This window comes from Puntigrus tetrazona, chromosome 20, assembly GCF_018831695.1.
Source record: "Puntigrus tetrazona isolate hp1 chromosome 20, ASM1883169v1, whole genome shotgun sequence".
Taxonomy (NCBI): Eukaryota; Metazoa; Chordata; class Actinopteri; order Cypriniformes; family Cyprinidae; genus Puntigrus; species Puntigrus tetrazona.
This window is the reverse complement of record NC_056718.1, coordinates 6,090,556-6,113,013: the sequence shown is the minus strand read 5'-3', so window position 1 is coordinate 6,113,013 and position 22,458 is coordinate 6,090,556. Positions and strand designations below refer to the sequence as shown.

Here is a 22,458-nt window from a genome sequence, read left to right as displayed (position 1 = left end):
TTCGGTTGTGACTGCTTGTTTAATTTCACTGCATCTACATGTACAACATCTAAATTTAAAATGATAAAAGAATTAATGCGTGTGAATATATATATATATATATACATATAGTTATAGAACTGATTGATTTCTAAAGGCGACAGCATCCTTGCCTAGTATTGTGTGTTCAGCTGAGCTAAGCTGTCTGAAAGTTGTGGTTAGTGATCAGTTTGAGTGCTAATGCAATTTTTTATTGTTTCCGTACGCGTTCCAAGTAACTTGACTCGGTTTTTTTTTTGTTATCTAAAAACCTTTATTCAGCCCAATTACAAGTGTTCAGTTCAATTTTACCTTAACCCGAAACAAAACAGCCTAAAACCAAAACAAAACCAATGCAGCATAAAATGTCATTTAGTCAAGCTGCTTGATAACATTTTTAAACGTACAAACGGCGGCGTATTTACATGCGGAGTTTAAGAGCTTTTGTTGACATCCTGTAACACAAAACGATTATGCAATTCAGTGACATGCAACGCAACCTTCCAATAAATAGTGTTTCTGATCATTTTCATACAAGCAGAGGCATCAACACATTATGTAACTGCCATTTGCAAAACAAGCAAATTAACCCCCGGAGAACATCTACGTATGAACATAGCACCACACTAAATAATTGCAACCATGGAGCAGCAGAACGGGCAGATGATGGTCCTGAATTGCGGAGAATACTCTAATAATGATAATGAAGGCCTCACTTTAATGAATTCTGAATTGATGTACTTTCCTCCTCAAAAATAAGTGCATTTAGAACGGCCGGATAATATGAAAATCTGTTCAGCAAAAACATTTCAAAGTGTTTAATGTTCTAGTTAAAAAAAAAAAAAAAAAAAAAAACAGCAGCCATTTATTCATATATAAAGCAAATCATCTTGTTATATGAACCCCCATAAAAACAAATATTCCTCATAAATATAGCATCTATATAAAAATATATAAAGAAGATAGATAGATAGATAGATAGATAGATGTCCAATAAACTAAAAAGAATTATCCAGCATTATTGCTAATAAAACCATTTCATTAGCAAACTTTGTGCGAGGAAAAAAATATATGTGTTAAGAAAACATACTTCTACAGAGCAGTTCCTATGATGTGATTGCATCATAAAGCATTAAAAGTAAGGGGTCTTCAGATGTCTTCATCTAAACAATATAAGCTATATAAATGAATTCCCTTACTGGCTGTAAAATCATGACAATCTCTTACTTCTGTTGCTTTTCTGGTTCAATCAGCTTTCCTTTGTTATATTTCTGTCCTATCCCATATGGCACGTGGGCAGCAATAGTGCCCATCTCCTTGGCCCCCTCTATGTGGAACATCTGGTCGTCAAAGAATATGTGCGGGCGAATCTTCTGCAGCAGGGGCCCTTTAGGGGCCCCAGCAAGGAACAAAGCCTCATCGATCTCCAGGCCCCAGCTTCTGAGAGTCTTAAGCACACGGGCCCCAGAGCTGGCCGCGCTTCTGGCCGTCACCAAAAAGGTACGGATGGGGCAGTTCAGCCGCTCGTTTTTGGCGTAGAATTTCTTCTGGAGCTTCCCTAGAGCCTCCAGAAAGCACTTAAGAGGACCCTGAAGATGAAGAAGAGGGGAGGAGTGCGTCAGCCAATGGGATTAGATTGAACCTGAAGATCTATTATTGGCAAGTGCTAATGCTGGAGCAAACAGAGCTGCCCATTTAAGACAAGAGTCTGCGTTGGAAAGTTGAAAAATGCTGCTTCCACAGACAGCATATGGAGGTAGGCATCCCACAAGGCCTGTCCAAATCCAGTGATTGTGTCACATCCTGTCTATGGAGATATTTTAATCTGTAAGCTTTGAATGCAGCATCGTTTGCTATGATATTCCACTACCCCGTGCATCTCAAAGACGGTTACATTTTACAGTTTAATTAAAGTGTCGTCTGAAAATTGCAGCTGGTGGTCAGTTTGTGCATTTTTGAACAGCCTTTTCCATTTTTATTTCATTTGTAGTGAGAAATTAATACCGTTACTAATTACATATTTGCTTAATTATCACCAAAGCTCACTCTAGTTCATAAGACAGTTAAGGTCTGTCCACACAAAGAACAATAACTATAAAGTAGCTACACTTTAGAAAAGTAACTATACCCGTTATTAAATATGCTTTTGTTTTGTTGTCTACCACTTTGAATGTGCACACTCTTGGATTCTGATTGGCTGTCAATGTTTTTATTGTATATCAACTGAAAAAAATGGTTCTCAAATTGCTTACAGTATTGTGCCATTATTGTTATAGTTGTAGTTTGGACTTCGCTATTTTTTTTTTACATTTAGAATGTTTTTTAAAATCTTATTTCTATCATTATTGCTATCGTTATTGTCCTTGGTGTAAATCAGTTTCAGGAGGTACTTTTGCCTGCAAATCTCTGCATTACAAGTCAGCATTCAACGCAGCTAGACTCAAGCATGCTAAAAATGACCCTATGGAGAACCATGCGGTGTTGTATAAATAGCATGTGCCTGAATCCATTAACAAAAATTTCCTTGTAAGGCATGTTAAGAATTTTCTATAAAAGGGCTTCTATAACGACTGCTCATTTTCACTAATTGACTAGAAGTAGCCGACTACTCAAAGGGTCAATGATTAACTGTCTTTAGGAAAAGCAAAACACACCGGGTACACTTTGCTTTCATTTTTAATTACACCTATATTTGGCCTTTTGAAGTTACTATCGATGCATTCAGGTCGTGTTGGAAAGATGATTACAAGCTAAACGTCCACGAACGCCTCCAAAACGTGGTCATTACCAGCCTGGAAACTGAACTTATAAGTTAAAACTGTGTCAGTGAGAAAATTTGGCAGACACAGAAGATGCATCATCTGTATTGATGTTAATTGTATTCCTTGTCACATAAATAGTGTTCCGATTAATAAAGCATAATTTTTGCAGTTACTTGAACAATATCATGTTACGACTTCAAAACAATATTAATATGTTGGGAGAATTGATGCTTTTGAACGTTAGCATCACACATATCCAGCTTCGTATCTATAGGTATTCATAAACTGTAGGATCGTTCGGTAGTTCACGGAGTACAGAGATGTACTCAAGAGGCAGGGAGCTCCGGTTCGAATCCTGTGCAACTACGGTTCGACAAAACAACTCAAATCTGTGCAAAAGGAAGTAGAAATGGACCGGTTGCATCAACAAATGCAAAATCAAAACCTAGGTCTGCTGCTTGACAGCAATCTTTCCTTCGACAATCATGTTTCCAGCATCTGTAAAACTGCGTTTTTCCATCTTAAAAATATATCCAAATTACGACCTATACTTTCAATGTCTAATGCTAAATATTAATTCATGCGTTTATGATCTCGAGGTTAGGTTATTGTAATGCTTTATTGGGTGGTTGTTCTGCACACTTGATAAACAAACTTCAGCTAGTCCAAAACGCAGCAGCCAGAGTCCTTATTAGAACTAGGAAGTATGATCATATTAGCCCGGTTCTGTCAACACTGCACTGGCTGCCTATCAAACATCGGATAGATTTTAAAATCTTAATAATTACCTATAAAGCCCTGAATGGTTTAGCTCCTCAATACTTGAGCGAGCTCTTATCACATTAAAGTCCTGCACGGCCGCTGCGTTCTCAAAACTCTGGCCATTTGATAATACCTAGAATATTAAAATCAACTGCGGGCGGCAGATCCTTTTCCTATCTAGCACCTAAACTCTGGAACAATCTCCCTAACTCTGTTCGTGAAGCAGACACACTCTGCCAGTTTAAATCTAGATTAAAGACACATCTTTTTAACCCAGCCTACACACTAACACACTTTTATTATTCAAATCCGTTAAAGGATTGCTAGGCTGCATTTATTAGATCGGCTGGAACCGGGAACACTACTCATAAAACATGATGTATTCCTGACATCGTAAAAAGAAAGGCATCTACGCTAATATTAGTCCAGTTTCTTTCTTAATCTGTTTCACAGTTTGTATCTAGACTAGATGGTGGATCAGCACCCAGAGATTATGTTCATCAGAGACCAGAAAACCTAGATGCGCCCCGTGGACAGATCACCAGATCCTGATGCATGCGCGCACACACACACACACACACACAGTCATTTACACTATCTGACACAGCTGTGTTTAAAATTGAACTGGAAGTTAAGTGCTGGGCGTCCGGCCAGAGGAGAACTGGCCCCAACTGAGTCTGGTTTCTCCCAAGGTTTTTTTTTTCTCCATTCTGTATGGATGGGGTTTTGGTTGCTTGCCACCGTCACCTCTGGCTTACTTTGTTGGGGACACTTAACTTCTAGTGATTATCGTCGAATTGATTACAGAGAACGTCTCTGCATGTAATAACAAATTGTTCAATCATTAAGAGCACTATATAAAAGTTTGATTTCATTTAAATTCCGCAATGCATACCTATATCAGTGTAATAAAAATGTGCCAGGGTTCACGTACTGAACCTGTGTTTTAGCACCACTAGATGGAGATTTCTCTTTGGAACTGCAACGAAACGCGCAGTAAGTCACGTGAAAACAGTGTTGCATTAAAAAAAAAAAAAAAAGTGCACTGATGTACATCTTTTTTTATAAGACCAGGTTAATTATTTATCTTCATTTTTTTATCCATTTACATAACCTCCATAAACGCAATAACACGGAGATGCACAATCAGTGATGTATCATTTTAATCCCGAATTAAATCATTTTAATCCTGAAGAGCACCAGCATATTGCTCCAAGCAGTGAACTGAACGCACACGACAAACTCATAAATATGAACTTCCCAAGTGGACTGCAACACAACATAATGTTAGTCATCTACACCAACGCAGCGTATTTGAACTTCTGATACTTCTGTACAAAAGCAAAACTCCAGTCCCATGATCCACAGTTAGTCGTAATACCTGACATACCTGTGCGAGTGGTTTATTCTCATGTTGTTTTTCATGCTCGAAGAACGTGTCCAGGCCGTGCTGTTTCACTATGATCTCCGACTCGTCAGAGAAGAGCACAGCATCCCCATCGAAAGCCACTCGCAGCTGAGTCTCAGACAGCTGAGACTCCACATCAGGCTTAAACATGATGGCTGCTGCTATTCCTGACAAGGTAAAAGAAAAATCCCAAAAACACTACAATATGAGGAACATCATAACTCTAAATGTACGTAATTAATCATAAACTATGCAATCTAATCTAAAAATGCCATCAGCTCGCGAGGTTCAACACTATAGCGTGCATTACGTTTGCGTGTTTATCATCAATTTACCCTCTTCAATGGCCTCCTGGACTTTCTTGCCGTCTTTAGAGAGATACAGGTTAGTCATGTAGGCCTTGAGGTAGCCGATCGGGCTCTGACCTCCTGTCATGCAGAATCGCTCTATCGTCAGATCTGTAAAAGAGGAATTTTCATTTCACCACTCAACTACCGATCTCTTCCAGTAAAGCTTCCTTGTTGTACATTGTCTAAACGTTGGGTGTATTTCACAAAGACAACTGCCTGCAAGCTTAATTGTCCAATAAACGTTCTGTTGAACTTCAGTTGTATACTTTCAGGGGATGCTCAGAAACATGGGTGTAACATCTAGACCAGAATGCAGTGGAAATGACACCTACCATAGTGATTTATGCTATTCATGAGTCTCACCCCAACTTGGGCGTGATTATTGGTCATGAGAACGATGTCAAACAGCTCTTCGCTTTCTGGATAGAGCTTCCTCAGCCGTTCATTTACAGCCATCAGTGCCTGTGTGAATATTACAAGGAGGAAAGTCTTGTTTTCACAAGCAAGCAAATAGTATTTAGCAATATAATGCAGCATAATGAACTGAATTTGCAAAGTTACAATAACAGGAAGCAACTGACACAAGAAACGCAATACTCAAGATGACCATTTCTGCTCTTTTATGTTAAAAATGAGGCTGAAAGAAAATAAAAATGTATTAATCACGTCCTGAAGTGCAGCGTCCGGAATTACTGAATAATACTATACAAATAAACAATGTGTTTGCAATATTAACAGCTTCATCGTTTATACCTGCAGTGTTCTAGTGATGAGAATTCTGAATCATTCTGGGAATCAGTTCGTTCGAACAGTTGGTTCCAAAGAACTGGTGATTCAGCGATTTCGGTCACGGTGTTTGCATCGTCACAACTTCGCATTATGACATATTACATGCTCTGTATTTTCTAAAAATACTGGAGTTTTATGGTCTGTAAAGCTGTATTATAAAAGGTTTGTTTGTTGTAATCTCTTATGTCCCAGGTCGCATGCTGCGGTCACGACTCGGCCCTTAAACTGAAAAACAAATCGGTTTTAATGACTCTTTTCGTCGAGAATGTTCAAATAAGCTCGCTTAATTAAAATTAATTTAATAAAATTTGCAACATATCTGCTATTTAGCTATTAAAGCGACTTAATTTCACCCTGGAAATCTGTAAGCTTAAAAAGCTTTTCCAGTCATCGCTTTTCTGCTCATTACAAATCGGACAAATGAATCGTTTAGCTGAGCTGCAAAGACCGGGCCCGAGTCGTGAATCGGTCAAACCGATTTTGCAAATAGGATCAACAGAAAGATGTCCGGTTAATAAAACTGACTCTAGAATCGGACACATTGTTAGCTTGCATTGTAACTTATATCTGGCGTCTGAGAGGACGCGCCATTTTAAATAAATCAATTAATAAACTTGGCCGACTGTGTTCATTTGTGGACGATGTTGTTCTAACGTGTGGATGTTAACCTCACTTTAACGAAAGGAAAAGCAGGTCCTTGTTTCAGTGGCTCGTTCTCGTGGTCTTGCTGATGTTGAACATACTTCTCCAGTCCTTCTTCCTCGAATATCTTCCTTTCCGCCACCATATCAAACAAGGTTCGGGAAGAAACTGCGATGGTGACCGCATATTTCGGCTTGGGCTGTTAAAAGACACGTCCAAAAAAAAAAAAAAACCCAATGACAATCAATCTGGCTGCAGCTAACCTTAGTGCACGAGCACAACGCCCTGCCGAACTTCACCGAACACTTACGGGTCTCGGTTTAGTCGATTTCAAGTTTTCAAAGTGGGCTTTAGCGGCCGCCCAGTCCGTCTCCTCTGCCGGGCCTCCCTTCGCGTCAGTCGAAGCCGCCTGCGCGTGTTTTATTTCGCTCATTGTGTCTTTTGAACAGGTCTGTTGAAGTCAGCGCGCGAGCTCGACTTCCTACGTCGAGGCAGGGCTGGATGTCGGACATCGCGGAAACGTGAAGGGGTTGGATGCTGAGAGGGAGGCGGTCCGTTTGACGCAGGACGTGTGCGCTTTCACTCGAATAAGTCTCGGATCCGCAGCTTGTCGTTTTAGCTCGCTGCAAACATAAGGGTTTGTCTCCAGAACCACGTCGCTTATTTCAATTTTTTTATTATTATTATTTTATGGAATATGTTTCTTGTGTGCCGCTTAATAATTATCTAAATTATAATTATTACATCAATAACTACTTTTTGGGTTTGTGTTTTTTTCCCCCTGTGAGATATCACCTCATAGCATAATGCGTTTGCTGAAGAACACTATTGTTGATGGTAATGATGATAAAAAAAAATGGCTATGCATTTATATTAATCATCCTAAACTTACAGTCTGCCCACTTGACTTATCTACTTCCCGTCTATTTCCACTTAGCGTAAGTGTTTAAAAAAGCTTGAAGACCACAAGGCTGTGTATGTGACTTTTTCCACAGTGCTTTATTTATACAGTACAACAAAAACCGGTGCTCTCGCCACACACCAGGCCAGCACCGGGCGAGGAGGAGAGAGAAATTATTAGCAGGCAATGACTGACAAGGGCCAGGGAATTTCAGGACATCAGGGATACACCCCTGCAAGACGTGCCAAGGGATTTTTAATGACCACAGAGAGTCAGGACCTTGGTGTAAGGTCTCATCAGTGGGGTTTTTTTTTACAGTGTAGCGTCCCCGTCACTATACTGGGGCATTAGAAGCAACACAGACAGGTTGAGTACCCCCTGCTGGCTCCACTAGCACTAGTTTAACCTGTTAGTCTCAACCCTGCTTAGTTTCAGCGGGCAGCCTTGGCTTGATTTGTGGTATTGCTCCAAAGTAGTAACATTAAATACAGTGCAACCATAATCACAAACTTCTATAGGTGAAAAACAATTAACGCTGACCATGCTGACCTTAACCTTAACGAGTAATACCTAAGACCAGAGGAAATGATAGATGAATGACTGACGTAAGCGGCAAAAACTGATCGCAAGACCTAAATTGCACAAAAACGGGTTTTTCTTCCGATTGTTTAATCACAGTGCTGTTCCAGGGTCGACGATGTTAATTCGGGAACATGTCAAACTTGGTAAAATCAGGTTTTGCGTGTGAGCGCAGCGCCGATGAAACAAACAATAAGAAAATACCCGGATGAGACTCGGTCACTTCTAAAGGTATAGAAATCGAGACAGACCAGTAGAGACCCTCCCTGCAGGTTACACCAGTAGGAGGCGACAAATAACTGCTTTGAGGTGATTTACGCGCTAATAATTTAATCGACCGATTCGTTAAAAACTGTTCAAACACCGATTCATCACCTCTTCTTATAACAGAGTGTTCGCGCGTTTTATCACGAATGGCGTCCGAATGGAGGCGTCGGTTCAAATCCTCGCAGACAGCAGCTTTTTAGGGCAGCGGGACAACAAATGATATAATTTCCTTACATCGGTCGACCCATCTTCTCAATTGGCGGGGTTCGGTCTATTAATGGAGGCCTGGGTTCAAAGCCCCCTGACACTTTCGCAGTGAATGAACAAAAGTAGCTGCAAGCAGTCGTTTCGATCTAAACACCGCAGCCCTGTCGATATTCACAACCCCGACGGCTATCAACCAGCAGACACTTGTCTGTTTAAGGGTTCGGGGTCGTGTAGAAATACCTCAACGTTGCCACTCTTTTACGGCGTATGTGTCTGTCACGCGTGCCGCAGCAAGCATCGCTGTCCCGGCGTCTCTCCTCCCTCTCGCGGCATGGAAGCACTTTCTCTCTACACCACCCCTTATCACGTCCCATTCACGGCATCATGGCGTTTGAGGGTGAGTATCATCACTGTCCGGCGTGGGTAGAGCACACCGTGATCTTTATAGGTAACAGCGCACGACGGGGTCGCTCCGAACGTACTTTTTTTACGCGAGGCGATTAGAAACGTTAAACGCGCGCGGTTTTATTTTGAAGAGCAAGTCCTAACGCGTTTTGGACTCGGCTGCAGCCGGTTATGTGCCACTGCACCAATGCGGACCCTGCCGTATAGAGTAATGTAAGCGCGTCGCTTGGAAGATGCACGAACGCGACAACGCCTTTTCATTCACGTTTGGGAAAAATGCAGGTGGAGAATCCTTAATGGATCGCGCGCTTAAGTTTTGTTTGTTGCTATTGCGTCGCCGCGTTATGTTTTTATGGCAGCGTGTGCGCGAGGTCTCCATCTGTTATTCATGTCTTTGACCTGCCAGGTGGTCCTGGGAAGTTGTAGCGTTAGGAAAACTACAAGACGGCTTGCTCGGCGATACACGGTGTGAGTTTGACAGTAGCGACAGCGTCTGAAGGATGTTGGATATCGGATAGATTAATATATCGCATGATATGAATACATGCTACTCCGACAGTCTACCCTGTTCAGAACATGGCAATAGCAGGACACTTTTTGTATTTAGTGCGTTTATGAAGCTCGGTAGCTTACACAATTATCACTATAGCATAACTTGTAATTTAAAAACAACACATGGAACAAGTGGAAATGCCTGAGAGTATCAACTCTGAGAAACCGTCAGTAATGCAGTATGGCAAAATTAAAGTTATTCAATCAAACTCTGTCACTCATACATTGTCCTGTCTGAACCTGTCCCATTGAACACAACATGAGAAGTTTTATAAGAAAGCCATGATTGACCTTTGGAATGAAGATGTCAGGCCTAATTACCGTGGAAATATAATTAAAATAGTCCACATGACTTTGGATACAATGGTGATTTTTGTGAGCAACGGATTAATCATTTTAGCATTTTAGTATTTTTCTTTTACAAGTTCAGAAACGATCGTTTGCTTTATTTTAATCGTGTTTCTATATAGATGTAATTTGTTACTTTGTTTTTGGTTTTACTATTTTTGACAGTTTTATTAGTTGCAACGTTATCCTAAGGTTTTTCATCTAAAATATATATTTCAATGAATGAAAATTGCTTTTAGGTTTGGTTTTATACGCTATAGCAAACAAAAAAATGTCAGCTCTCAAGTTCCTTGGCTTCGCTCCAGCTCTCCCAGGAGTGTTCTTTTGACAATCTGTCACCGTTTAGACAAATGAAAGCTTTTTTTTTTATGAATCAGTGGATGAGGATGGGTGAATTATTATTATTTTAATGATTTATTTATTCAGTCATTATTCTTCGGGGCGAACTATTGCTTTAAGAATGGTATTTGACGATATTAATGGAAAGACGATGAAAGAGAAAGATATAGCGCTGTACAAAATCGTGCTCCTTCGAGAAAGCTCAGACTGAAAGTGTGCGCGTGTGAGAGATATATGCATCATCATTAATCTGAATGTCACCGGCTACATTTTAACACTTACTTATTTTAAACTGTCCCTGCGGTGCGCACACAGAGCATGAATTGTCGGTGCCATGAATAGAAGAGAGAGTCAAAGAGAGTTAGCAGGCACTTTCTTGATTGCAAGTGCTGTTTCCTGTCCTCAGGTGGGGGGCGGAGCTGTGGTGTTCATGAACTCATCTGCGCTAGAAGAGGTGAGAGCATCTTCCCCATCCATCCATCCATCCATCCATCCATCCATCCATAACACGCACCCATTGCTCGTGAATATTTACTGTACTACTAATTTATACTTTGTAAAAGATCAAATATTTTTGTACCCCCTCACCTCCCCTGTCCCACACTTCTATCAATGATGAATGACCTATCGGGTTTGGTGAACAAAAACAAGGGTCGTTATTAATTCACGACGGAGGATTGTGTTACTATGAGCAGGAAGACCTATGTGTAAACAACACAATTTCTACTACTTAGTGGCTGATATTTAAATAAGCATGTCTTTGTCTCCCCCGCCGTGACGGCCACAGAGCAAAGGGGAAGATCGTGTTGCGTAACAGTAGGCAGCAGTGGAAGATTATCGGTGAAATGTCAAAAATCGAGCGTAGCGGCTTTGCCTTATGGGATTTGAGTTCATTTGGATTAGCCAATTCGCATTTGCTTGCATTATCGTATTATGGGGTGACTCGTAGATCTCTTGTCTTCTACAAAAAAGCTGTTCGGCGCTTTGTAGTCTAAACTTGCTGGTGCTTCAAGCGAGCGCTAATTAGTGGACGTGTGTTAAATAAAGTTCAGAAACGTATCTGCTATTCTGTGCAATCTGTCAGCCTCATGATACCCCCTATGGTCCGGTTAGCATGTGTTTGTCGCTTATGTGCGAGTCAATCCAGTTTCGGGTTAATGTAGGGTAGGTTCCAATGGAAGGTCCAGAGGTATTGTGTGCACAAAGTGTGAAGGGGCATCCAGTTACCTTAGACTAGTGAATTATTCAGCACTGGGAGAGATAGATTGAAGACGGGTGCTATAGATTCACTCACTGCGAGAGATGGAAGGCAGACCTTTTAAATATGATCTATGAGGACGTTGGCAGATGAGATATAAAGGTCCACAAACTGACTGAAGAAGAGATTGTTGGATTTAGGAGATATCAAAGGACTTATCTGCAGATTGTGGTAATATTTTCTGTGTTTCTGTGCACAATGTATATTTCATAGTCTATTGAAGAAGCGGAGAAAGGATGCTTTACTCGTGTTTCATGTTTCGGTAAAGGTTTATATTCTTATTCTTTATATTCTTAGCATCTATTTGGAAAATACACAAGAGCGATACATGAATGATTTATATGAACAAAGTATTACTGTGAAAGACTCTTAATAGTCGACCTTTGGGACCACTTTGAAAATATAGCATTTTTGCTATGACATAAACTGAATAATTAATTAAAGGATTTTAATTAATAAAATAAGGAAATTTGGCATTGATCTAACTTCTGGTACAAACATTTAGATTACTGCTTTGTACTTTTTAAATGATTTCACAAATTTTTTTATAATCTTTCAAATATACATTATTTTGGTCTACAGTAGCCAATATTTAAACTGTATTAAAGACAAGAACACATTTTCTTTTTAGGACAACTTTAGTGAATGGTTTTGATCCACTTCAAATGTTGGCTACTATACTACTACTATATAGAGTCTAGTGAGTTGCAGTTGTACACGTTTAAAAGTAGTTAAAATGTTCTCAGTGATCTTATTCAATATGTGGAAGTAGGCATATGCCGGTATCAAAATGTCATGTTGCGATTAATTGATAACGCTTTCAACACGGCATACGGTATCATCACGATATTGAAATTTAGTTCCAAAATAGTGTTGTCGTAATGCAGTTTAACAGGTTTAATATATGAACAAAACAAAAGTATATGAACATTTAAATACAATATAGCAATAAACGTAAAGCACAAAACGGTTAATAATGTACAGATTACAACGGCGTGCAGAATATTTAACAGTAAACTTTACAGTAAAATATCATTAGTTAATCTTAAATAATGCATTAACATTATCAATGAACAAACGCTACATTTGCTACAGAAGTTTTTAATCTTTGTTAAAAACAATACAACTCTTAGTTTATTTTAGCCGAGGTTATTATAAAGAGAAAATTTTTTGAATTTTTTTTATGCTAACTAATTAATTGACTAATGTTTAATAATGAAGCCCTAATGTAAAGTGTGACAGAATAATAAATATTTGTTTAAATAAGTAGCTTTGTTTACGGCATTTCCAAGGTAACGGCTGTTCAGCACCCTCTGCTGTCAGAGAGTTAATATGTATATATTCTCATCCTTGCTTATTGACACGAGTGCATGTTTTATGCATTTAACCCGTTAACGGGAAAAAGTGTTTTTAAAATGCATTCGAAATTTGGAGTAGTTTTTAATAAATAATTAGTTTCGGTATTTTGAAATGCTTACGGTAACAATAACGTGCACATTAATTATCGTGATATATCGCATTACCAAATACCGGCACATGTAAGGCATCAGTTTTCTGTACATATTTATAAAAACATGAATGTAATACAATAATGGTGTGATTTGTGCCATATTGACACTGAGACTAACTTTTCCTTTAAGGAAATGATACAGAGGTTTATTGTTCAGTCATTACTGGAGGAACTCATGATAGCATCCATTACCATCTACAATGCTTGTCTGTTATCTAGGTGGATCAATTTCTCAACTCTTGACCTTTACTTTCTCAGCTTTTGTCCTCCAACCCTATGCTTTCTCTTTCTCTGTTTCTCTTTTTTTCCTTTAGTATCTCCTGAACTGCTAGGTGTCCTCTCCTCCATTGCTGTCTTCATGGCCGTGATCGCTCTGTTTTTTCTTTACCTCAGCAGCAAGCTTTCAGTGGAGAGCCCGAGCAGTGAGCTGCCACGTTTTGAAGGTTTTAACAAAGGTGTGCAAGGTAAATAAATAGTTTTCAATAAATGTGTACATTGGTATGGCTGTTTTTCAAATCCTAGTGAGCCGACCTTCTCGCACTTCTAAAGTCCATCTGATATTGTAAATAGAAAAAAAATGGAAAAACTATTTACAATATGGCCAATTCTGATCGTAGAGCAGACACCCTGCCTTTGAGGCTTTAGTTAAAGTTTGGGAGGGGCATGTTCAGATAATCAACCATAAATATACAGTAAACTTACCTTCACTTCTAACTATTTCTATCCCAGCCTGGGATATAGGGAGTTCCTGGGTTCAGAGCTTGGAGTACTCCACTTGGACAGCACGCCAAATATGCATACTGTTTGCTCAATTTGATTATATGTTAGTAATATGTAATCTTTAACTCAGTTCCTGGAGTGCCCAGTCTGTCTGCACAGTTTAGTCACTCCCGATCCAGCTAATCAAGGTCTTCAGGATTAATAGAAACTTCTAAGAAGTTGTGATTTGGAGCACATTGGAGCTAAACTCTGCATAGTTGTGGCCCTCCAGGAACTGAGTTTGAGACCACTGAGATAATCAAAGTCTTATTTGGCATACTAGAAATGTCTAGGCAGGTATGTTGAGGGATGTTGGAGCTAAATTCAGTGGACAGTGGCTCTCCAGGACTGAGTTTGGACATCCTTAGGTTAGAATATTGGCCATATAGGCTAAGATGACCAGACATGCCACTTCCATGAAGACACATCTGTACAGGTTTTCTAAATTGCCTAAAATACCCAGGTGTTGGTTGTTTGTATTGATCTGATTGATTGTTGTATAAAAATAAAGTGCCGCAAGAGCAATAAAAAAGCATGGAGCCATCAGCGATTGATCTGGTTATTTAAGGCAAATTTGAAATCCTGTCCCAAATATGTCCTAGGAAGTGACACAGCTGGTCACTTTAATATAGGCAGTAGATGTCAGCTTAGCTCATTAGGCTTTAAAATAGTTATGTCATCCTTGTTTCTTAAATAAGACATTCTATTTAAGCAAAATGTTACTGGAGAGAGATCCTAAATATTAATGTATAAGCTGACTCTTCAACAGAATTTATGTTGTGGGTGGGCAGAGACAGCGAAGGCACAAAGCAATGGCATTTTTCAAGAGCTTCCAACAGAGCCTTCCTTCTGTCAGTTCCCTCCTGGACACTGTCTCAAACACTGTCTCAACTGCCGTTGACGATTTGTCCACTGCGGTCAGTGATGTTACCTACACTGTCAGTGACCAACTAACGGAGCAGGTCAATACAATCATCAACAAAGTACAGACCGAAGAAGATGACAAATCAGGCAAAGAGGATGCTGAAGGTTCTTCAGAAGCTGACCAAAAGGAGAGGAAGAGCAGTAAGCTGAAGCGTCAAGAGACAGAGGGTAATGCAGACGGTGGAGAAGGAGAAGGTCGAAAGAGCCGAAAATCGAAAAAGAACTCTATGTGGACTATTGAAATAGATGAAGAGGAAGTAAAGAGGGAAAAAGAAAGACAAGAGGAAGCAAGAAAGGCTGAGGAGGAGGAGTGGGAGTGGTGTTACGCTCCCTCTAAAGGTTGGTATCGTAAAAGAAGGGACCCAAACCAACCACAAAGCTCGTCTCCGACCTCAGACAATCAAACATCAAAGGAGGCAGAGTCCATCTCTCAGGAAGAGAATACTTCCTCATCTGGCAAACACAAGAATGAAGTTGACGACCACAATGAAAAAGCTAATGGGATGCACCCAGGTAATAGTCAGGACTCTCAGGAAATTTCTGGTGATACTGATATATCAGCATCAAAGCATGAAAAGAATGGAGAGCACAATAGAGTTGAAGAAGATGATACAAGCAGAAGAAAAGACCAAGGAGGTAAAGGTGAGACTGTATGATGGACTTGCCGTGTTATGCTCTTCTGATGAGATGGATCTAGATCACTGGTTCTCTTTGGCTTTTCGTCGCTCTCTTGATTCCATACTAGTCTTCAACCAAGGGCACATAAATGAATCTTTCTTTTTATAATAACTGCTGTCATATCCTTCTGACTAGGACCATCATAATGGGAAAACTACTTGGAAACTTGCCTTGTTATTAGGATGGCCCACAAGGGTCATGGTAGTGTTTCCCATCCCTTGTCCCAGAGTACTCCTAACCCAAATCTGACAATTTAATAGATTTTTTGTTTTTGTTTACATGTTCATAAGTAATATCCAATCTGTGCTGCATGGGAGAATGATAAAACCATGTGATGTAAATGCGGCTTTAATGTGCAGAATTGAGGGTAGTCCTGCTCTGACTTGTACCTGGAGATCTGGCATAGTCAACCTTCAACCCTAATCAAATACACTTGAGCCAGCTACTGAACACATTGAGTAACACTTGATAATTTCAAACATTTAAAGGCTTGGAACTCTTTAGAAAGACAGATCTTCAAGAACAGGAATGAGCATTGATGGGGAAAGATGGGGCATAGCTATCAAAATTGCAGCCCAGAACTTGTGTATTTTATTTAAGGCCTTGCTTTTACTGATGTTTTTCTATTTATAGGTGAAGTGTCTAAAGTTTTCGCCATTAAAATACTTTCATATCCTAATTTGACATTTATAGATAACTTTAAGCCATTCGTTGGCTGACTTCTCAAAGAGTAAAACACTATAGCCAACTTCTCACTCAACAAGTGGTGGTGTTACCTGTTTGCTCAAACATTGGAAGCGGGTTTGGGGTAGTGCTGGGTGGTATACCAGTGTTTATTTTTTTGAACATGTTCGAATATGATTACGTTTTATAGTCTTTGGTGTTAATAAGAGTGAAAGTTATAAAAGCGAAGCTGTACATGAACTCCACCTTCTCCTGCCATTTCTCACACACAAGCTCCACTTCAGCACTAGATTTAGCAACTTTCAAACACTTTTAGCGGCTTTTTCTTAGAATATACTTACTGACAAATCCAGCGACCTTTTCCAAGCACCTGTCAATTACTAACTATTTGAAATTATGGACACACAATAGTAAAATATGGCATTCTAGGTCATTCTACTGGAGTATTTCCACTCTCAGTAAAAAATGTGGTTAACACACGGTCATGCATGAAAAAGATATACAGTGAAATAATTTGTAAAAATAGGCCTACTTTTATATATATATATTACTGGTCATACTGCCCAGCACTAGTTTGAGTGTGTGGCAAACCTGTTTGTTACATTTGTGTTTGATACCAGTAGTTTTGTTTGGTGCCACCAGTGTCTCAGAAATGATACACTTCACCTTTAAAAATTCTATTAGTCTCATGTTGTGCTAAAGCTGTTTCGCTTTCACTAAATATAAAAGTTGGAGTTTTTAAATACTGCATGCTATCATAGTGATTTTAAGGATGTTTTTGTGTGTTTGTTTCTTCTTTTTGAAGCCTGTAGCTATGAAATCTGATTCTTTAAATATTTGTAAAATACCAGAAAACGAAGAACTCCTCCTCCTTTTTCCTACAACTGGTTTGCAAAAGCCTTACTGTAATATATATCAGTGCACTTTTAGAATCTGAATTAGTAGACCTCCATTCTGTCTTAGATGGGGGTTGTCCAGAAAAAGGATCATCTGAAAGCGAGGACGAATCACCAAAAAGACACAAGGACTCATCCTCTCATGAGCAGAGAAGTGGGTGGAGAGACAAAGATGCAGAGAAGGAAGACTGCAGCAGTGAGGCCTCTGCTGAACAGGGTAAATATTGTACACTGTCTAACTGATGAAATACTCTTAATTATGCCGTAATCAGGAACGACATGTTTTGCATATCTGTCTCTCTCTCCAGTTAAAAGGAAAAAAGGTTCAAGTTCCCTGAATGAACTTCAGCCTCCACCGTACCGGGACAAAGATGATCTCAAGGGAGGCTCAAGGGGCCGCAGTGACTCAGCAGAGGGCAGTGGAAGTGAGATCAGTGAGGGCAGTGAAGACCCTGAGGACACAGAGAGTTACCTGAATAAGGGCTATGAGGAGGACGCACCTAGTGACAGCACAGCTGTTTTGGGCCCGGAGGTGAGCGATTCGGCCCGCCGTTTCCGATGCGTTCTTCTATGAGAATCACGGCCTCACCTTCAGATTCAACGGTGAAACTGTCGAAATCTACACAGTGTTGTTATGTCTCCGAGAGGGCTGTTCACTGCAGTCTATGTTGAGACAAATATTTGTAAATGTTTCTGTTTTTCACAAATCCCATGTTTTTTGGCATGAGATTTTTTTTTTTTTTTAATCCATTTTGTTTTCTTTGAGTCGAAGTATGCAACGCCAAACTGATAAACAAGACACTTGTCACCCATTCCTCTTTCCCCCCCATTCCTGTCTGTTTGGATTCCCATTCACTAATGTCTTCTTTTTTAGACCATTGTGAAGTAATATTTTCAGTTGATTATTAAAATTTCATTTCATTGTCACATGAATGAGTCATTTCACTGGTGGTTTTAATTATGAGGAGCATGGAGGACAGTTCAAGGACTCTCTGTCTGGGGTTTGGCTCATTTTGGCCACATCTGGTAAGTTTGCCTTTGAGTTTGCCTGTAATTGGAGACACAGAAAGCCTGAACACTGTCATAGACATCCTGTACGAGAAGCCAGGCTACTTCAATGAGTGTCATATCATGAGGATCATATTGCTTGATCTACAGAGATAAAATATAGTGGAACTCAAAACTTAGTTCCGAGTTCCAAAAAATCATTTTAAACTTTATGAAGTCAAATTCATACATTTTAAGACATGACCACGAGCATACCAATGAGGATTATTTAGTGTTTTGATACTATTCATGTTCATTTTGCTATGGTAAAAGGAAAAGTTAGCCAGACTTTTCACTTCTGGATATGTGTAACACCAGCAATTCTGCATATCCTTCCAAAGGCTCCTAACAATGGGAAAGACCTGCTAATCTTAATTTTTTAACAAGACTTGTGATCATTTATGTTCAGTCTTTATACTTCTTATGATACGCTGTCGCAATATGATACAATACTAAATGGGCAGACTGGAAAACAGTCATATAAGGTTAATTATGCCATCAAGAAGAAGAAAACAACTGACAAATATATGATATGACCTCCTTAATGGTCTTTGTTGTACCACATTGTCGCCAACACAGGCAATCTCAAAAAATGTAAGCTGTTTATTTTAAATACACATGCATAATTTACAAATTCTGAACCGTCCATTTCCTCTATCCCAACTACTCTGTCTTTCCCTTTCTCTGACAGGATAGCTTACTCCCACCACTTCCAGAAACATATGAACCAGAGGCACTGGGGAAATACGGCACACTGGATGTAGCATTTGAATATGACCCTAGTGAACAACGGCTTGCTGTGACAGTGACCGCTGCCACAGATATTCCAACCCTCAAGAGCACAGGAAATATTTCCTGGCAGGTCCACTTGGTCCTGCTGCCCACCAAAAAGCAGAGGGCTAAGACAGGAGTGCAGAAGGGACCCTGTCCCGTCTTCACTGAGACATTTCGCTTCTCGTGTGTGGAGAAGGAGGCCTTGGGGGACTATGCAGTCCGGTTCCGTCTCTACAGTGTGAGGCGCATGAAGAAGGAGAAGGTCCTAGGGGAGAAGGTGTTCTACTTAACCAAACTCAACCTGCAGGGCAAGCTTGCCCTGCCTGTTACACTGGAGCCTGGCACATCTGTTCCTGTAAGCAGTGTTTATGTGCATGCAGTATACATTGTCCATAGCCAGTCTGATTTCAGAGTCCGAGCTATCCGTTTTATAAAGGTAATCCTTCAGTGTCACTGTTCTTCAGGGCTGTGGATCAGTGGTGAGTGTCTCTCGTAGTGCGGGAGCTCTGTCATACCGCTCAACTGGTGAATCCTCCACTCCAGAGCTTCTGCTGGGTCTCCTCTACAACTCCACCACAGGAAGATTGTCTGCCGAGGTTATCAAAGGCAGCCATTTTAAAAACTCTGCCACCGATAAGCTGCCCAGTAAGAAATCCACGTGTCCACCTGCACAACCCTCTTAAAAGCAAACCTGTTTCATGCACGTGCATTCTTAATGCTTTTTCTGTGTCCTGCTTGTGATTTAACTGCTCTCGTTTTATCTGTCTACTCTATTTTCTATCACATTCCTTTTTTCTGTGTCCTGTCTTGTAGTTGGCCTGTTTTGTTGTGTAAAACACTTCATTAGTGGGCAGCTATATATCATGAGAGGTAAGTTTACTGCCATGTCGAAAGTTAAAAAAACCACTCACTCCACTGCTTCTGCATTTTATTGATGTTGTGTGTTCAGTCAAGTCTCTTTGCAATGTATTGTTGTGAGATGTATAGAGACGTGTGGGGAGAATCCTATAGAATATATTTAAAACTTTTTGACAATAGTTGGTCAATAGTAAATGAACACCATGTCTTGCTGGAAGGCTAACGCCATATTAGTGGCCCTTTAAAAACGTCAATAAACACAAAGTCAATAAACCAGCGGGTTTGACAAGTTATTATGGCCCTGCTAGCCACTGCTGGATAATAGATAGAACACATGGCCTTTATAGCACATTTTTTTGGCATGATATGGCTGCAGAATACAGTGCTTATGAGCCACTAAGAGCAAAGATGGCAGACATCACATACCTTGGAGTCCTGAGAAATTCATAAAGAATAACGAGAATGCTAATATAATGCATGGTATTCAAAGAGTAGAAAGATACTTTTCCTTTCCGAATATAGCCCATGTGTTTGACTTGGTGCATGAGCTCACCATCATCACCACCTGGTGGTGCTAACTCACTGTTTCCCTTTCCTTTCCATCAGACACGTACGTGAAGCTTACAATGCTGGACTCCAAAGGAAAAGAGATGTCCAAATGTAAGACCTCCGTTTGCCGCGGCCAGCCCAACCCAACCTACAAAGAGACATTTGTGTTCCAGGTGGCGCTATTCCAGCTGTCCGAGGTCACCCTGCAAGTGTCGGTGTACAGTCGGCGGAGCAGCATGAAGAGGAGAGAGCGGGTTGGCTGGGTCGCTCTAGGCCTCAACAGCACCACAGAGGAACAAGAGGAGCACTGGACCCAGATGAAAGAGTCAGAGGGACAGCAGGTCTGCCATTGGCACACCCTCCTCGATTCATAGAGGTGCAAGCAAACAATGCACTGTGGTCTTCTGAAGGTTTAGTAGGACAATATGAGGAAAGATGTAGGGTTTTGTTGACACTAAATTGAAAATTCGGTTCTAATTTACTTCATGTTGCTCCAAGCATATATGACTTGATTTCTTCAGGAAACATCACCCGTTATATGGCTTTAAAAGACTGGAAACTTGAAATTTTCCGAGTTTGACAACCCTTATTTACTATATTTATATTGAAAAGTGTTCATGTTTTGTGTTCCATGGAAGAAAGAAAGTCATAGGGGGTTTGGAACAGCATGAGGGTGAGTAAATGATGACAGAAAAGTTATTTTTGAGTGAACTTTTCCTAAAGTAGTGAGTTCAAAATTGCGGCCATGTTTGCGAAACGTCGAATTAGGTTCGTTGTTCATCACGTTGTTCATAAAGCACCACTGAATTCATAGAAATTTGCAATTGTATCGATTCCTACTGAGATGACTGCAATTTGCCCCCTTGTGGAATTCCTCCTAAAAGTGATTGTTCACCCTCATGTCGTTTCAAACCCGTTCATCTTCGGAACACAAATTAAGATGTTTTTAAGATTCCAAGAGCTCTCTGACCCTCCATAGACAGCAATGCAACTACTGCATTCAAGACCCAGAATAGACAACTGAACATTGTTAAAATAGTTGTCGCGGTCACATGCGTGTGGTGGTGCTGCGCCATTGTGATGTAAGAACATCCATCTGATATTGTCTGTATAGTCCGAAGAAGAAAAAATGTAAACTCATCCTCTGTCGAAATCTTCAGAATGTTTACGAAGACTGTTTTATGTAGAGTGTACATCTTTTTCCACTCAGCTTTGTAAAATCGACGACCTTTCTGGGCCTTGATTTCATCAGAAATATATACATTTTTGCTCGGAAGATAAATGGAGGTCTTGGAATAACATTAAGAGTAATTACTGACAGAATTTAAATTTCAGGGTGAAGTACCCCTTTAAATGTTAATGCGGTCGCATATTAATTTGTACTGTAGAGGAATCCTCCATGTTGGAGGTGCTGTTGACCTCTTAGAGAGACTGTGTTCCTCAGGATAGCAGTAATGGATCTGCTGTTTTTTGCAGTGTTGGAATGGGAAGGCAGAAGACTGATTGAAAAAGACGCCTTATGACAACAATAGAACATTGAACTACTGCCATTGGCACTGCCATCTATACCAACTGTTTATTCCCATCAAAGCATAACTGCAACTGTACTGTATTATTGGCAGTTGCATAAGCATTCAAATTACTTGAGGTTTAGCCTTTGTACTTGACTTGCAAATATGCAAATACAAATATGCACTGCATGGTAATAGCTAAAGCATCAAGAGAAACATTCAGAATACATATCGGACCAAAGCGCAAGACCATACACATAATTCTGTTTTATGAAGGGATATAGGGACTATATCGCACCAGCAATATTGCAAAAATATTTCAGATGAACATATACAAACAGTAGGGCTGCTTAGGACTGTCTAAATGCATCCAAGTACAAGTAATCGATGTCTAAATGTAACTGATGCAAATTTGAGTAATTTAACTCCTACTTTTGTCATCGGTTTTCATATTGTGTAAGCAAATGCTGCATTATGCATACGTTAATGCTGATTCAGGTTCATTTTTAATCTTTGGACACTATACATTTAATAAAATTCAAATTTACAAACATTTATGCGGTCATCACTAAACGTGCGCTTTCGTACATTACGGTCAATGTGTGTTTTTAGAAATATCTCAACGCAGTCTGAAAGGACTAAACTAAGAAGAACTTGGTTGTTTATCGTGCTCAGTCATGT

The 22,458-nt window shown here is 40.0% G+C and overlaps 2 protein-coding genes across 10 annotated transcripts; one reads left to right on the top strand and one right to left on the bottom strand.

Annotated features, from left to right (window-relative positions):
- Positions 1–447: 447 nt before the first annotated feature.
- On the bottom strand, positions 448–7,276 carry nt5c1bb (5'-nucleotidase, cytosolic IB b). Its single transcript, XM_043219268.1, has 6 exons — positions 7,042–7,276; positions 6,763–6,930; positions 5,633–5,762; positions 5,286–5,408; positions 4,933–5,117; positions 448–1,607 (listed from the first exon to the last, which is right to left on the bottom strand). The coding sequence occupies exons 1-6, from the start codon at positions 7,162–7,164 to the stop codon at positions 1,242–1,244; spliced, it is 1,095 nt and encodes a 364-aa protein (XP_043075203.1). The 5' UTR covers positions 7,165–7,276; the 3' UTR covers positions 448–1,241.
- A 221-nt stretch (positions 7,277–7,497) lies between these two features.
- Positions 7,498–22,330, top strand: syt14b (synaptotagmin XIVb). Of its 9 annotated transcripts, none has more exons than XM_043219260.1 (10): positions 7,498–9,082; positions 10,736–10,783; positions 13,494–13,561; positions 14,626–15,422; positions 17,106–17,255; positions 17,347–17,570; positions 18,777–19,214; positions 19,324–19,504; positions 19,673–19,729; positions 20,324–22,330. In XM_043219260.1, the coding sequence occupies exons 4-10, from the start codon at positions 14,669–14,671 to the stop codon at positions 20,638–20,640; spliced, it is 2,121 nt and encodes a 706-aa protein (XP_043075195.1). In that variant the 5' UTR covers positions 7,498–9,082; positions 10,736–10,783; positions 13,494–13,561; positions 14,626–14,668; the 3' UTR covers positions 20,641–22,330. The 9 variants fall into 9 exon arrangements, with proteins under 9 accessions (XP_043075195.1, XP_043075194.1, XP_043075191.1 ...); XM_043219259.1 differs by having other exon boundaries at positions 13,491–13,561; XM_043219256.1 differs by having other exon boundaries at positions 13,412–13,561.
- Positions 22,331–22,458: the final 128 nt, after the last annotated feature.

Coding starts and splice junctions, on each gene's coding strand:
- nt5c1bb (XM_043219268.1), bottom strand. CDS start 7,164: ATGAGCGAAATAAAACACGCGCAGGCGGCTTCGACTGACGCGAAGGGA. Junction 5,118..5,285: donor CCAGGAGGCCATTGAAGAGG/GTAAATTGATGA, acceptor TTACCTTGTCAG/GAATAGCAGCAGCCATCATG. Junction 1,608..4,932: donor AGAATAAACCACTCGCACAG/GTATGTCAGGTA, acceptor CTTCATCTTCAG/GGTCCTCTTAAGTGCTTTCT.
- syt14b (XM_043219258.1), top strand. CDS start 14,669: ATGGCATTTTTCAAGAGCTTCCAACAGAGCCTTCCTTCTGTCAGTTCC. Junction 15,423..17,105: donor AAAAGACCAAGGAGGTAAAG/GTGAGACTGTAT, acceptor ATTCTGTCTTAG/ATGGGGGTTGTCCAGAAAAA. Junction 19,505..19,672: donor TGCCACCGATAAGCTGCCCA/GTAAGAAATCCA, acceptor CCTGTCTTGTAG/TTGGCCTGTTTTGTTGTGTA.